General features: G+C 37.9%; 3 protein-coding genes across 3 annotated transcripts; all 3 read left to right on the forward strand.

Moving 5' to 3' along the window:
* The first annotated feature begins 886 nt into the window (after nt 1-886).
* LOC149739189 (uncharacterized) lies at nt 887-5878 on the forward strand. Its single transcript, XM_089874240.1, has 9 exons — nt 887-1485; nt 1581-1790; nt 2057-2140; nt 2611-2749; nt 2853-3010; nt 3945-4046; nt 4131-4341; nt 4424-4525; nt 4694-5878. The coding sequence occupies exons 2-9, from the start codon at nt 1718-1720 to the stop codon at nt 4746-4748; spliced, it is 924 nt and encodes a 307-aa protein (XP_089730366.1). The 5' UTR covers nt 887-1485; nt 1581-1717; the 3' UTR covers nt 4749-5878.
* Nucleotides 5879-6238: 360 nt separating this feature from the next.
* On the forward strand, nt 6239-9931 carry LOC149739190 (bifunctional peptidase and (3S)-lysyl hydroxylase JMJD7-like). The gene is made up of 7 exons (XM_089874223.1): nt 6239-6760; nt 7079-7236; nt 7670-7839; nt 8044-8198; nt 8527-8697; nt 9157-9277; nt 9547-9931. Exons 1-7 carry the CDS (start codon nt 6453-6455, stop codon nt 9712-9714), a joined length of 1251 nt encoding a protein of 416 aa, XP_089730349.1. The 5' UTR covers nt 6239-6452; the 3' UTR covers nt 9715-9931.
* Nucleotides 9932-13565: 3634 nt separating this feature from the next.
* Nucleotides 13566-17172, forward strand: LOC149739191 (3-galactosyl-N-acetylglucosaminide 4-alpha-L-fucosyltransferase FUT3-like). The gene is made up of 4 exons (XM_089874229.1): nt 13566-13761; nt 14089-14268; nt 15016-15247; nt 16033-17172. Exons 1-4 carry the CDS (start codon nt 13577-13579, stop codon nt 16603-16605), a joined length of 1170 nt encoding a protein of 389 aa, XP_089730355.1. The 5' UTR covers nt 13566-13576; the 3' UTR covers nt 16606-17172.
* The last annotated feature ends 192 nt before the right edge of the window (nt 17173-17364 follow it).

Consider the following 17364-nt stretch of genomic DNA (forward strand, 5'->3'; position numbering starts at 1 on the left):
TATACATAAAGAAGATACAAACAACAGTGACACCGTATAACACCAGGGCGTAAATTATTAATTTGCAATTGAAGATTAAGAACGACCTCCTTGACAATTATGGCTGTGCGTCGTAAGTTGAGGAATTATAGCAAAAGCTGCCATATTTAATTCATCCTTGTATAAAATTACAGTCATTTAAATATAGGATTACGTGCTGGGGTCGCCTGTGTACATTTCAAGCTAATTCTCCACATAGTACTTTCATTGTGGGATAAATGGCCTAAATGGGCAATGCGAAATATAATTTCAATATACGGTGCAAAAACGTTTTCAGTTTAAATTTCGTATATTAGATTTGGCGCGAATAAAATATGCATTGCTTCACAAAGTATATAGTGCTGCATTACCAAAACTACGCACCTGATATTTTAACTTCCAATGTCCACAAGTCCAATAACGAATTACCCGAGACTGTTGAAGCTTCGGTCTCACACCAAATGCTTTACAAATTAAATGTAAGCCCAATGCGAAATAAACAAGTTGTCGATTTTAACTTAGCGCCAACAAACATCATTGAACGAATGTAACTTATTTATACTTGCGTAGTATAAATAAGTCGTTAGAATTCCATACACCTCGTGCACATACACATAACGACAGTCGTTGGAATTCCATACATCTCGTGCCAGCTTAATTACCAGTTACTATTTATATAACTTTACTTTACAATGCGTTATTTGAAGAAGCTTGTGCATGTTAGTACTGGTTGACGTCACGACGAGACTTCTTGTACATCGTTTTAATTCGCTTGTTTGGTGTCGCGACATGTCGTCTAATGGTTGCACCCAATTTGTATTACGTCATCTTTGGGAATAGATAAAACCGCAACGACCCAAACGCTAGAAAGAGGTGCCAAATAACATATTGGTATTGGTCCTTTTTAATATTTTAAAGGCTGTTTAAAGTTCCAGCACATGTGTTTCCGCACGTTAAATTGCGCCAGAACATCCATGAAACTCTTAAGTGCGAGGGAAAAACACGAAATTACGTTTAAGCCAGGCAGGACAGGGTTGAAACGGAAACGTCACTCAAACATAAACAATATAATGCAAGCCAATATTTGGAAGAAGTAGACGCCAACATACGAAAAGAGAAAGGTTTGGAAAACAACTAAAACTGATTGCTTGTAATCCCAGTTGCACTTCATAAAATATGCACGATCGCTGCTGTTGTATTCAAAGCACGCACGGGAATTGAACGCGAAGTGGTGTGCGAGGTTTTAAACGCAGTAAATAGCTTCGAGCGCCTGTTAACCGCAACCCCTGTGTGTATAACGCACTTCTTGCCGATCAAGAAGGCGGTTCAAATTGTCAGTACTTGAATCTCAGGGGTATTCCTTCATATCGTCGATACGCACCTGGTCATAAGGCGTCCTGCACTGAAGCGTAGAGAGCTACTCTCTTGGGCCCTTGAGTAAATTTCGATTGAAACGATTGAATAACGGTAAGTGTAGCGATCCGCCAACGATTGCTTTATCTGTTTACCTTGATGACCACTCATAAGTCGCTTTCTTTTCTGGATGGCTTTACCTTCTCCAGCGCTCGCCCAAGCAGAAGTCAATTTTAGTGATTCATAAAGAAGAGAGTTTATTATAGCGGGGATTGAATTTCAAACGTCGCCGGCAGCGAACACAGAAGCAGCTTTTTTAGAGCGGATAGCAGTCAACGTGCAAGATATGTCATTAGGAAGAAAATGGAAACGAATTCGTTCATACTGGATTTTAATTTCTCTCACAATGGTCGCAAAATGTAAGTTATTTCATGTTTTGTTTTGGTATTTGGCTTTTTTTTAAGTGGATGCTGTTATGAAGTGGGTAAGGGAATGAACAGACGTTTGCACATACTCGTTAAGTCTGAATCTTTGTTATAGGATTAATGCTTGCTACTTATAAGCAAGTAGTACTTAAAATTAAATCTCAAGTGCAGAACGCTAAAGCGCACGCACAATACAGGACTACATACAATTAACTTAATAATAGCCGACCAACGTCAATTGGTACTTACACACAATTTAGGCCAGGGACTCGAGCATGATAACAGCGGAGGAATGGACTCGAACGACAACATTTGTGGAGGAGTAATTGTCAACAGGCGGAAAGGTTTGTGCTTTTGCTTTCGTAATTAATATAATTCCGTAAATTAAATATATTTATCAGTGTAAGAGAACCAAAACACAAACCGTAGCGATTATAGTCTAGATACGCCATTTTATCAAACGAAGCAATAGTTAAAGTAACGGAAGTTTTATTATAAGTAAGAAATAAAGGTCGTGTGATGTTACCAGAAAGATTTTAGCGTGTTTTTGCTGTGTTCTGGATTTTTATTTATTTTGTCAAATCCGTAATTATAAGTAAGACGGGAAGCACCGACCGACTTGTTATGTCATTGCGGTGGTTTGTGTACAGTTCGTAATCTGCGACTGTGACGAGTTATCTTGAGTTCGTTGAAGCGGGAACACTAAACATGTTTCTGCACGCATGGGGGTCGACTTACAGTTGTCATAGGCAGTTGTCTTAGTTAAGTTCCGATCTGCAACTTTAATCTCACTCACACACGTATCTATCTATAGGTGTGATAGAGTCGCCCAACTATCCGATCCGATATCCGGAAAGAGCCCGCTGTGATTGGCTGATTCGGGCACCGAATGTTAACGACGTCATCGAACTACGTTTCATAGATATTCAAATCGAAACTTCAACTTTGTGTTTGTAAGTGAATGTTTATACAACCTAACCCAACTTTATCGCTAAAATCAACCACCAAACTCCATTGGATAGGCGCCAATCGACGGTTTCTGTTTTGGGTTTTCAGGTTCGATTACATTGAGATATCACACATCTTGGGCACGTCGCCAAAACGATTCTGTTCTCCAGCGAGTGAAATAGTTCGATCCCGAGGCAACTTCGTCCACGTTCGCTTCGTCAGCGACAGCACGGACTCCAGGGCAGGATTCCGTATCGCTTTTCGTGGTAAGTAGCCAGCCCTGTCCCCTGACACACACCAGACCGAGGCAATGTTGTGTCGAGTTGTCTGAAATATCGATAAAATATGCTTGCGCCCGAGCACTTGTACCGGATCGATCGTTTATAAAAATCTTGCACCGGCGTAACTCTCTGCTTCGATCGCACCCTATTATCGTTTCACTTCGATCGCATTCGGTCGTTATCATTGCTAAGAAACGAACAAAATCCCTTCAACGTTCAATACCGCCTTACTTTAATCGTATAGGCTTTTAGTAGCTGTGACTATCGTATTCCGTCGTAATTATTCACAGTTATTCGTAATGGCGAGCAGTTTCTCCACGCATGACGTAACCGACCGACCACCGGGCTTATCGCCAGTGGCAATAAAGTGATGACACTACGACACAAGACAGTATTCTGTGTACAAGATTACACGCCCCCACCCGATTTTCTTATGGCGTAATGGCAATTTCGCGGCATCGTCGCCTGGTTATGTTTACAATGAGTAACGCAATCGGCGTCACAGGGAATTAATAATTAACAAGAGCCGCCATTAATATTTATGCCATGCCAGACGCAGGAAGTCACAAACTACGCTACTTACACGCTTTAATTTGTTTGCTGAAGGTATGGCTTTAGAAACATGAAACTTTTAAACCGCGATGCCAAACCGCGTTATGTATAGTATTGTGGAAGAAGATGGGACACCTCTAGCATATAATGTTCAAATATCCTGATCGTGTTTTGAACAACTAACAACGGTCTATATGGAAGTCGTGAGGATGCGATTTTATATTTTTTGAATGTTCTTTGTTTACTGCCAAATGGGCCAAGAAAATAGACCAAAAAACGGTGTCCCCCCAGCTGTACTATATACATACTGTATATGAATAATGCACCCACACAGTCGCTACAATTCTACATGCACTTTCTTTATCAGTATTGAAAGCCACAAGCACCTCTTATCAAACTACTGTTTCGATTCCCACAACGCCACAGTCCTACCATAAGGATACAAGCACAGCTTTGCAAATTACTTCAGGTAAGAGCAGAACGTCGATATATTAAGTGTTATAACTTGAACATACAGGATAAGATGTTTTATATGTTACTTATGTTTTGTTAGACGTACCTACAACTCAGAGTACAAAAGCGGTTACTTCACCGAGAGCGACTACGAGTTTACCACGTGATAGTACAACCATAGAAATAGTATACTCTACAACTGTGCCTCAGAGGATCAGCGATATCACTACCAACCAAAATAGATTTGAAATCCAAGAAAATAACAGCGTCGGTGATTATTTATCTTCAGATGCTTCACCCAGTGTTGACAGGTAAGCAGGAGCGTGAAATGTAAAGAGCATAATGCGGCATAAATTCGTTTCGGTTGTTTCTAACGAGTTTTGTTGCTTTTAGCGGGGAAAGCTTGAAATCGTGGCAAATTGTCCTGATCACCGTTACAGCGACCAGTTGCGTGGCGTTTGTTTCTTTTGTTGCATTTATCTACGTGGGCTTAAGGTAAGTTTTATAAAAATGTTCAAATATTAAACTCCAAACACGGAGTAAGTTTTAAAACATAAAAAATATCTATTTTGTTGCTCAGGACGCTGATGCTAAAAGTTCGTTTCATCCGTATAAAATAGGTTTTGGTATATCGTCTGATTTATTTACTGAATTTACCTACAGAAAGTCGACGTCATATCATAGAGGTTGTCTTCCCCATGCGAACGACTTCAGCTGAGGATAAATTATGGGAGAGAGAGTTTTTTCCACAGCGGTGGATACAAATAGTGTCCAAGCACCACCGAGGGATGGTTTACAAGCACTTTCACCAATATCATACACTCTGATCTACAGTTGCGTTGCGGTTGTCCTCTTCCTATTCGTTCTGTTTACTTTGTGGGTTATCGCCCAGTGCTGCGACAGAAATCGACCATTTGTGACTCGGAAAAGACTCGTAAACTCACATCACTTCCTACGAAGGAATCAAAGTATGTGCGAGCCTTTATATGGGAGCACTACTTGCATATCGACGTACGTGGAAGATGGGATTGGTTCAGTCGTCAATGCCTCGAACTCTGGTAAAGCAACTGTACCGGTGAGGTACATCAGCAACAGCGCGCCGAATTCGCCAGGTAGAATAACCCGCAGAGCAACTGAAAAGAGATGCTGCAAACGATGTGGAAGCGTGGTAACTAAAGATCGACTCAACAAACGAGAAATCGGCCGACAGAAAAGCGAGATAAAGCGACAGCGGCAGAAAGTCGCTCGATGTAAAAGCGAAATCAACCGAAGCCCCACTGCCAAGGACGCTTATCTTAATCGCAGTCGCAGCATGTATGAAAGTTGTGATCAACGTCCACAATCCTTTGCTGGCGACACCAGCTACCTCAAGGAGTTTATGCTGCCTGTAGGGGAACTTGGCAGTCAGGATTTCAGCAGTCGTCCAACCAGTTACCCGCGTACACATATGATACCGCGTGCGAAATGGGACGCAAGCTGTGTACTGGCTTTTATTCAGGAAACAAAACAGCAAGCTGGCCATACGGTTTGTAACGAAACCAGACAAATCAGACAATACGACAGCGGAGTTGCGACCCCAAGCGTTTCTTTCAATGGAAGCTTTAGATCCGAGCACGGCGAGCAGGAAAACCGTGGGTTCTCGTCACATCCAAATACCAGCAATGGTTCACTTTTCCCACCCCCACCCACCACAATTTTTCAAAATAGTTTTTAAAACTCGAATCCAAATATACTAAGCGATGGTGCTCGTATACACACAACGGTTCACGATGCGTACTATGTCACTTGCTTTTCGTAACGTGCGGTTAGTTTACGTTTTATAATGAAACTTAGACTACGTGACCACAATCCATAGTTTGCAATGTACGTAAGTGGAAATTCAGCTGTACTTAAAACCAGGGAAATAATAAGAGTCGAGCCACTTCCTGGCAGCACAATTGTGCAGAGCATGGCTTCTTTACAGACGTAACTTTACGTCGTACTAAGCAGGTCGAGTTACAGCTAGTTAATTTAATAATCAGTGAAGTAAAGTTTATTTGACAGCGGCCTGCTTAAGTTAGGCAAACAAGTAGAGCGTTCGAAGCAATTCATATACTTGCACATTCTATGTGTTCATATTGGAAGATATTTCTTTATAAAAGAAGAAAGTTTTACTAAAACTACATGAGGCTATAGTCAAACTAAAGCTGCTTTTTGGACTTTGATTCTATTTCGCAGTGATATAAAACCTATGGTTGGCAAACGGGAAAACGTCCATCAATAATCCAGACTACAGCATGTTATGAGTCACTAACAAGCAGAGTGCAATGCAGTATAGTCTAACTCCATATAGCTAGGTTGCTAACACATTTACGAATCAACGGCGTTGCGGTAAGGTCGATTGCAAAGTGTCATATAGCTTATTCAGCAAATATTTCAGTATATGTATAGTGTAGCTGTTGCTAAAATTATGGTTCCTCAATATAGGCATAGACAGAACATGAAGTTCGGTTTTGTAATTCTATACTGCGTTGTGCAACTAGCTGTTGTTGTTGTGGCAGATGACCCACCAGGTCACATGCAACCCATTGGTTCACACATGCCACCCATGCCTATAGAGGAAAGAGACGATCTCCCAAACCCAATCGAGTTTTACGATAATTACGTCAAACCTGGGGTACCAGTTGTGTTTAAAGGAATAGCAAAGAAGTTTCCTAACTTTAACGATATGAAGAGTGATGAATATTTAAGGTTAGATTTTTTTAAATGTTAATATGGTAGCCTACAGTGGGGGAATACGGGACCTTAGCACATAATATCCAAATGTTCTGACCGTGTTTTAAACAATTAACGACGGCCTATATGGGGGTTGTAAGGATATGACTTTTTAATTCTTTTAATGTTCTTTGTAAACAAATATTTTTACGACCCCAAACTCCCACACTGATGTATAAAAAACCGTTGATTATTGTTAAAAACACGAATATAAATAGTGTAATATTCAGTATTTACTGTAAAACGATATCCATCTCAGTCTTCTATATTTCACCTCATATTTCATTTTTGCAGAGAGAAACATGGTGACTTTGAAGTGTTAGTCGAAACAGCTAAGAAAGAAGATAGAAACAATCCTCCACGTACGATGAATTTATCAAACTATCTTTCCATCTATGAGAAAGAAGATGTTTATGTTGTGCAGACAATGTTTCCACCAGAAGCCTTTACAAGTAAGTTTGGATTTTATATTATTTTCCACTAAAATACTCCAGGGTAGGATGAGATACCTTTAGCACATAATAACTCATATATTCTACTCGTGTTATAAACAATTAACAACTTTCTTTTAAAGTCGTGAGGCTACGATTATATAGTAGGATAGGGGAAGTTGGGACACCTTTAAACTCCATTTTCTCGTCCCATGCAGTAGAGTAAACAGAGAACGTTCAAAAAATTGTAAAACTATATGCTCAAGACTTCCATAGACCGTTGTTAACTGTTTAAAACGCGGATATTATACGCCAAAGGTATCCCATCTTCCCTAACCCTACTATATATTTCTTTATTTACCACCAACTGAGTCTAAAAAAGATAATAAAACCATCTTATACCCCAACCTACAACACGTTATACACTACAGCAACCGTCTGCAATAATTTACAGAGGAAGCATTCGTACCGAAATGTCTTCTGTGCCAGGGATTCTTGGATCGACTGAATATGGTGATCATGTGGCTCTCATCCGGCGGTACAAAATCTGTCCTTCACAACGATTCGTTCGAAAATCTTAACTGTGTGCTTGATGGGACAAAGGAATTTGTCATGATTGACAGGGTAATAATATAATTCTGTGCAGATCCATGAAAACGAATTTTATAAGAGTAGAAAGTACTTTAGAAAATGAAAATTCCTTTTCTTATGAGAGTAGAAATAACTTTAAAAAAACCTTTTCACTTTTAAGTATTGTGCTTATTTTATATTTTTACTATAGATTTTGAGCTTTCCTGATTAAAATTAAAAGAATACTCAATTTAACAGAAACATGCCGACCTCGTTCCCATCGATAATCCCGATAGGGGTTTTAGTTCAGTTGACGTTGAAAAAGTCGACATGCACAAGTACCCAACGTTAGGCAAATTACCTTGGTACATCGCGAATATGGAGGCAGGAGATTGCTTTTATATACCAAAGAAGTGAGTATATCTACAACCAATGTTCTCTACACGTATAATATATATAGTAGGGTGGGGTAAGATAGGACACATTTTTGTTCTACTTTCTTGTCCCATTTGGTAGTAAACAAAAAACATTCAAAGAATTTGTAAAACACAACCCCCACAAACCATTGTCAATTGTTTAAAACACGATCAGAATGTTTCTATATCATGTGCTACAGGTGTCCTATCTTCCCCTACAGTACTGTATATATTTAATGACTTATTTAATTATAAAAGTCCTACCAATAAAAATTGTTTACAAAGTATTCAGTTTTCTTGATCACATATCTTGCATTTATTTCAGTTGGTTTCATCACGTTAATTCTTCTCAAACTCGAAACTTAGCGATCAATATTTGGTGGAGAAGTTCTAAAGAATTTAAACATAGAGAAGAGTGTGAGAAAAGTCTCGCAGGTATTCCAGAATATGACACGTTATGGAACTATCGCTTACACAATGGCATCAAAATTGAAGAGTAAGTAAAACAAAAAAAACAGTTTGTTTTAAACAGTATACCTTCCCCAAAATTTACTTCCTAAACAAAAAACATAATATCCCCCCCCCCCCCCTCAAAAATATCTTTCTAAAACAAGTAAAAACTTCCCCAAACCGAAAGTAGGACACGCAATTAGTTTATTTAATGTCGAAACGTTGTTCTATATTTAGAATCCAAGTCTATAGTGTTCATATAGTATAGGGGAAGGGGACACCTTTTAGCACATTATATCTATAAATATATTTTGATCGTGTTTTGAACAATTAACAACAATTTATGGGAGTCGTTAAGGCCGAGTTTTATATTTCTCTGAATGTTCTTCGTTTACTGCCAAAATGAACAAGGCAACAGATTAAAAAGTGTCCCATCTTCCCCCACTCTACTATATGTCTTACAAGCTGTATTTACCCCACCACAATAATAACGTGAATGTTTCAGTTTGGTATTTGCCGACGCCTTCTCGGAGAACGGCACAACCACGTTGATAAATCTTTTAAAAATAACTTATAAAACTCTTCCAAGAGAGATGGAAGCAAAACAGAAAAGGGAGGCTTTAGAGGTAATGTATTCTACTTTAACTAAATACGAACTTATATTTACACTTTAGAAATAAAGAGAGTTATAGCCTAGTACGTATAAAGGGTAAAATAATTCTTATTTTCATTCTTTTATCGTTCAATTAAGTGGTATAAAATCATTTACAGAATTTTGTTACAGTTTTAATTTATATTTAATGCCCCAAATTCTGGGGCCAGTAAAATGTATTTTTAAATTAAGGTGGTATGGAGAGACAACAATCATACTCAAATATCCAAATATTTATTTCAGAAACTACAAGAACTATTTTACCAAGCAGACGCAAACAAAGACAAACTACTGAGCAAGGATGAAATAACCTCGACGGCCAGCAGCTTAGTTCAAGATTTCTTGACTGATGAAGCTGTTCTTGAAGAAGAAGGCGATGAGTTGTACGACGAAGTAAAGGAGGAATTATAAAACTTTTCAAACAAATGAAATCATATATACTCATTGTCGATGTTACGAGTTTCATGACATAGTTAAGATTATTGAACTGTTTTACACATTCATTTTTTGAGCTTAAGTTGTGTATAAGGTTCTATTACCTTACAAATATGTTTGCGAGTGTGTCGAATTCGTTGTTTTGTGCAATAAAAAGTTGGTACTTGTTGGGTTATATAAACCATATCGCAAACGCACTCTATTTTTCGAAGAACGTAATGGTTAACAAAACGAAAAGACTGGTGTTAACGGTAAAACAAATAACAGTTGTTAAAACACGCTTATTGATGAAAAAAAGAACAAAATAATGTTTTAGAGTCTAGACTAGATAAAAGCGTGACACCCGACAGACAACTTATTAATAAACATTGTATATCTACTGTGAATTGAGACGGAACAGCACCTTTACCAAATATTACTTAAACATCCTAATCGTGCTTTAAACAATTACCTATTGTTCATGAGAGTCGTGGATTTTGGTTTTATAATTCTTCGAATGTTCTTTGTTTACCACCAAATGAAACGAGAAAACAGAATTGAAATTGTCCCATCTTACCCCAACCAATTTTATACTTAAGAAAACTTCTTTTTCAATCCCACATGTACCCCATATTTAGCATGCAATGCCGTAAGGACTAACTCATATAGAACAGACTAACGTACTTTTCAGGGCTCATATATAAGCTAAGAGCGATTTTTAATAAGTACGAATATAATATCCCCTTATTTTTTAAGCATGTGCACACAAGTTATCAGTTTAAAAGTGCGGCTACAGCCAACAAAGTTCGGAAGCTAATTTAAAACAACAATGACACAATCTTTCCCTTGGTTACAGAATAAAAGCGTCGCCCGGTAGTTCCTATTCATAGAATTGTAATTACGCCGCATTGTGACTTATATACTGTATTGTGTGGGTCGTAGACGTATGTATGGCGGTTAGGAAAAATAAATAAGATGTTTTACAATGAGAAGTTATACTTTGTGGGTGGAAACTGTTATGGCCGTGGTTTATTAAACGCAGAGTAAAGGCATCATAGAAACGTATCTTAAAAGGGCGGGTAAAGTCAAAGTATAAGGCCAAGCATTAAAGGATGCTTAAGCATATATTAGTATGTGTGTATAGTTTTGTTATTAGATGCTAACCATACATATAGTATGGTTGGGGAAGATGGGACACCTTTAGCTCATAATTTCTAAATATCTTGTTCGTGTTTTAAACAATTAACAACGGTCTACCGGAGTCGTGAGAATACGGTTTTATTATACTTTTTTTGTATTTTTTGTTTAGTACTAAATGGGACGAGAAAATAGAATGAAAGATTGTCCCATCTCCCTCTACTCTACTATATGTTGCAATCGTACATGCTAACTTAATTGTGTCCATTTTTTATAACGGCTGTTGTGTTTCAAACACCTTGTTCTTGATTACAAGTTAAGTATGTAAGTTTGTCGGTAAATGTTTTTACCAAATTTGAATTTAGCCCGTTAGTATAACTTCTATAGATTGGAGCAAACGCGGTTAAGTGCCGGATTGGCAACAAAGGGTTTTAGTGAAAAAATCTTTTTGTCATCTTTTTGCCAAGTTACGTGACATAAAAAGAATTCTATATTAATATTTGCTAAGCAGAAACAAAATATAGTAAGTTAAGCAAGAGGCAGGTATATTTTATATTTTACTTAATCGTCTCATTTATAATCAAGGAGTATTTATAGAATTATAGTGGTGTGGGGGAAGATAGGACACCTTTAGCACATAATATCCAAACATCCTGACCATTTTTTTAAACAAATAATAACGGTCTATTAGAGTCGTGAGGATACGGTTTTATATTTCTTTGAATGTTTTTTGTTTACTACCATGCGGGACGAGAAAATAGTATGAAAAGGTGTCCCATCTTCCCCCATCCTACTATATATACTCGTAGCCCCCACGATTCGATACAGCGTTTTAAATTGTTCAAAACAAGATCAAGAAATATGAGATTTAAGTCCTAGCGGTGCCTTACCACACAATAGTAAGCCTTTAAAATTGGCAGTTGGAAACTACCGTTTTACAAAGACTATGTTTGAACACGGACGAACAAGTTTCTAAAAACAGGTACAGGTTTACAGTCTATATGCTATGAGGGGTATTTAACTCTCTTTAACTCCCTGAACAACTAAAAAATTTAAAACAAATTCTCAGGCCTAAGAAGGGAGTTGTTATAACACGATTAGGAAATCTAGGATATTATACGTGCTAACAGTATTACCCTATGGTATATACACACAACCTATTAGTGGTAAGCGTGTATAGCGCCATGTATTCCTCATACATGCAAGGATATTAACTGTATATAGCTTCAACGTATCAAGTATTTCCGCGTAAATTAGCCTCACTGTGGAGAGCCCATGTTTGATAGTATGGCCTGTAGAACAAAAAACACAACAAGTCACTGAACAGCCAAGCCCATATATTGTAGCAATGTAGCATATATCAAAGCGTAAGTTAAGTGTGGTTTATGAAGCGTAAAAGGGTGGGGGGTCTTTAGGAAACCGCGCCTGGAACCAATTTCAAGGTTTCTCGGGCCGTGAATTGTGAAAAGTTTTGTGCTACAAAACTATTACTGATTAACAATGTCTCGTAACGAATGTTTCAGTATGTGTTGCGTAAAGTCTAATATATAGTAGGGTAAGGAAAGATGGGACAAATTTCATTAAAATTTATCGTCCCATTGGGAAGTAAACAAAAAACATTCAAAGAATTATTAAACAATATTCTCATGACTCCCATTGACCGTTGTTAATTGTTTAAAACACGATATTTGGATACTATATGTCCCATTTTACCCCACAGTACTATGTTTGTTTTTTATTACATCAATACACCAGTAAGTACCGTATATAGCTATCAGAAACATTATAGGCTTATTCAAGTGTAGCCTACCGTACCAAAACAAGTTCTCGTAAGAACTCGTAACATAAAATCGCATTTACAATGCACCTAAATGTAGGGCTTGTAGAAAATACGTTATACGAGGTATCGCATTACGGATGCCTATCGTCGCCTTTTGTATTTTTGTAACTTTACTCAAAACGTTTAAACAGATTACATTGGCTGGGTGATGGTTTGGTAACTGTGGAATAAAAGGTTTAAGAGTGAAACAAATTCAAATAAGGTAATTTAACCGGGATTGGTAAATAAACTGGTATTTGATGCAAAAACTACAGCCAGACAGCAAAATCCATTCATAAAACCGCGACGTAATAATAAATTATAATGGGCATTGTTCGCGTCAATAGGCCTCTTATTTTCTGAGCAGTTTCGGTGTATTCCTAGGCCGTGTATTGAGTAGGCCATGCGCCTTCGCATATCCTGCACGTTATTTCCACTAACTGAGATGCAATAGATAGCAAGACTGTGACTGGAAGCAAAGATTTTCAAATGGTACTTGTTATGAAAAGAGAGTTTTACGATTGCCCATATAATAGAATGGGGAAAGATAGGACACATTTAGTGCGGAATATCCAAATATCCTGAACGTGTTTAAACATTTAACAACGGTCTATGGGAGTCGTAGGGATACGGATTTATATTTATTTGAATTTTCTTTGTTTACTACTAAATGTGACTAGTAAATAGAATGATAAGGTGTTCCATCTTCCCCCACCCTACTATATATTATACAACTTCGCATACGAAACAACGAAGGAAATTAGCAACAACGACAGTCGTTTAAAACAGGCGTAGGATAAAAACTATTTGAGGAAATGCGGCAAATAAAAAGCGTGGCTGGTAAACCTTCGAAAAGCCAGTAAATATTTTTATGTTGTTTATCTACAGACTTGCTTATACACGATGAGACCCTACAGTATATCTCGATTACGTTATAGGAATTGTATGTTTGTGGGGATTACTTTGTCGGTGTCCTGTTGTACGTTTATTTTGATGATTACGTCACAGACTAACCCATTTGTTGGACACGTAAGCGAAAATCAACCAATCAAAACAGCGTTTGGAAGCTTTATACCATTCAAGAAAAGGTAAGAACATAAACTTATTGACTGCACGTTTTGCAAGTGTATGAATAACATTAATTGTACCTTATTTTTTTTATACGGCGAGTCTACAAGAGATGTTATAACATGGGTGATCTGTTTCATACACCTCGTGTTCGCTTACAAGTTACCACGTGTGTAACTTTGTAAGTGATTGATTTTTGGATGGCCGGACAAGCCATAAAGGAGCAATTAGCGTTGAGTTTCTTGCCCCAAGATACATCCGCCTACAATGATGCCAGCATCGGGCTTCGAACCCACATCTATTTGGTTAATAGTTCTCACGTTTATACTATATATTTGTATCCATAGGAAAACAGTAATCTTGTCATGGCGTCGACCGTGGGGGTATGCGTGGAAGGGCCATGCCGAGGGACATACGGTTGGGGAATGTGTTCTAACTTATGATAGGAGTCGAATCCAGGAAGCAGCTGCCGTTATATTTCATTACACGGCGCTAGATGAGGAAACATTGCCTTGGAAGCATTTCAGGTAGGAGTGCGAATCCGGCGCTGTGTTTATACCACAGAAATAAAAAAAGAATAGAACGCGCATCTCCAATGTCGGTAAAGGAGAGAGGTGATACACTCTTTCTCTCTTTTTTGCGAGTCGTTCCCGTTTACCAAAGTCAATATAGACGGTGCCGTTTACTATTGTAGTCAATGGAATCCAGGGCGTATTATGTAGTTTTTTCGGTTTTTCTGTGGTTTATACTGAATTTCTGTGGTTTATACTGAATTAAGATTTATAGTAGGGTGGGGAGAGATTGGACACCTTTTCATTCTATTTTCGTCCCATATGGTAATAACAAAAAACATTCAAAGAGTTAACCGTGAAAACACGATAACGGTAATTGAATATTATGTGCTAAAGGTGTCCCATCTTACCCCACAGCACTGTAGGTATCCTCCGGGGTTATTGCTGGTAGGTATCTTGTAAATGATCCCCAAGCCTGCCGAGACTAGAACCCTTTGGTATACACTGCATAATGTATTGTATATACGAGTTAGAAGTAAAGTCCGATATTGCCACACCCGGGACACTACAGCATATTCTCACTAATTGCTATCAGACCTCACATTTTATCTAAAAGTTACTTTATATTCGACAACAGTATGTAAGTCTATACAGTGTTTAAAGATCAACGGTTGTATATACTTTTATATAAGGGTAAGGTCTTACGGAAAACAACTTGTAAAACAATAAGCACGTTTGTTAAAACACAAATTTATTTTTCAGGAAACCAAGTCAATACTACGTATTCTGGGCAATGGACAACCCCGCCTACATGCGAAACAACGAAAACTTTCATCCGAACCATTTCGATCGTGCGTTCATAAACTGGACTATGACGTACAGACTTATGTCGGACGTTTTTTATCCTTTCCTCAACATGGAGATGGCAAAGAATATTTTCGCAAGGGGGAGCGATTTTGTGGAAGAGAATTTAAAACATAAAGAAAAACTAGCCGTTAGTATTCTTCTCAATTATCATATATTACCATTTATTCTTGCTTAGCGATTTTTAACAGTTATAATGCAGGTGTCCATACTACACGTGTTATATGCTGACGTATAGTAAGTTGGGGGAGATGGGGCATCTTATTATTCTATTTTCGAGTCCCATTTGGTAGTAAACAAAGAATATTCAAAAAATTATAAAATCATACCCTTACGTCTCCCATAGACCGTTATTATTGTTTATCAGGATATTTAGATAGTATGTGCTAAAGATGTCCCATCCTCCCCCATCCTACTACACATGCATTTTCGCTTGTGTTATCTACCGTAAGGTTTGCAACTTATCACGGATTTGATAATGACTGCTACTTTGGAGGACATAGTACGACTATGTATTGAACCATAGTAACACATCTAACTCAATATACATACACACGTATTTCCACATACCTTTGTCCGTTTAGTTCGTGGTCTTCATATTGACTTCTATGTACTATCTTTGCCTAACTATATTACTACAAACGTCATCACTATAAACGACGCATGAAGATCCAAACAGTTTCGCTACCTAAACGAATGAAAGTTAAGAAATGCTTGCTGCTAGCATCTGCAACTTGTTGTTTACTAGCGTTGTACTGCCTGTGCACTATAGGCAGCAAATGAAACGCCGCAGAGAAAACGCGTGTTTGTAAAAGTCACTAATCAGCAGCAAACGCGCTCTGGAGCAAACGCGCTTTGAAAGGTGTTAACGAACACTGAGCATTAGGCGTATACTAACCAACTAATATATTCCAGCTTTGGGTGGTGAACGATTGCGAATTACTCCGAGGTTCCAAGTTACGAATGGAATACGCGAATGCTCTTGTGGAAGCTGGTCTGCCATTAGATAGATACGGTTGGTGTTTTAATAACAAGCAAGCTTATAAGAAACTAAGCGATGAAGTCTTGCTGTCGTACAAGTTCTATCTCGCATTTGAAGAGACACAGAACTGCATTGACTACTTGACTGACGAGTTTTGGGAAAAAGGCGTTCTAATGGGCCGAGTCCCAGTTGTTTGGGGGCCTACAAAAATGACAGTGGCCAGGCTCGCTCCACCTGGGTCTTATATCCACACAGACAACTTTGAAAGCCCGGCCAAGTTGGTTGAATATCTTTTATACCTTGATCAGAACGATGAAGCTTATTTAAAATACTTTGACTGGTATGTAAACCCGAATTCTGAAACAATAAGGGTCCAAGAACTTTATAAAATAACAGGTGAAGAATTATTGTGTCGTAAACTGCTTGATAATCCAAGACGGAAAGTAACGGGAGATATTTCTTATTTTCAATACGGACAAGATTGGGGAAAATGTATTGATTCTTGAGTTTATTATATAGGGTGCATTTTAAATGTTTATTCTATAACCATGACGAGGCCCTATGGCGAGGCAAGACAGCGGAGACCTGTGGGATTCTGGCCAGAGTAGACATATCACTCAAAATGGGACCTTTGTTTTAAGAATTTATATGCAAGTTTCATTTCACTGTGAGTTTGATTTTTTTGCGGGTAGTTGTTATATAACGACTGTCGTTTACTATAACTTCTCCTCCTTTCGCCTTAGAGATCTATTGTAAACCTTGTTATACTGTGTGACTGAAAAGCTAGAATAAAAGTCAGTTGGTGGTAATACCGGGGTTGTAACGATTATTTTTTAAGCTTAAAGCAAGTTACATTCAATCGTTCAATCATTCTTTTTACCTATTTTTTTTAAAAATCCTTTTATTGTGGAGTCGTATCTGTGGTTATTTGTTTTGGCTTTTGCAAAAAAATATTTATGAACGTTATTCGCTGTATACGAAGCGTGGAAAAGGGATATAGTCAAATAATTTACCATTGTACGCCTGTTAAGCATAATATTAGGGTTTCTCGGGTCGTGTGCTATGAAACGATCTCAGACGTGCCGCAAAACTTTCTTTTTACAACCTCTGTTGCGATTTAGTTGCGTATAGAAAGATGGGGAAGATATATAGGACAGTTTATCAGACTTTTGTAATTTTCTTTATGCAGAACCCTTCAATGATAATCAAAAAAATGTTACAGAATTATGCGGTAGTATTATCACAACTTTATAAAACGCGCGTCA

The sequence above is a fragment of the Ciona robusta genome, chromosome 3 (genome assembly GCF_009617815.1).
Source record: "Ciona robusta chromosome 3, ASM961781v2".
NCBI lineage: Eukaryota > Metazoa > Chordata > Ascidiacea > Phlebobranchia > Cionidae > Ciona > Ciona robusta.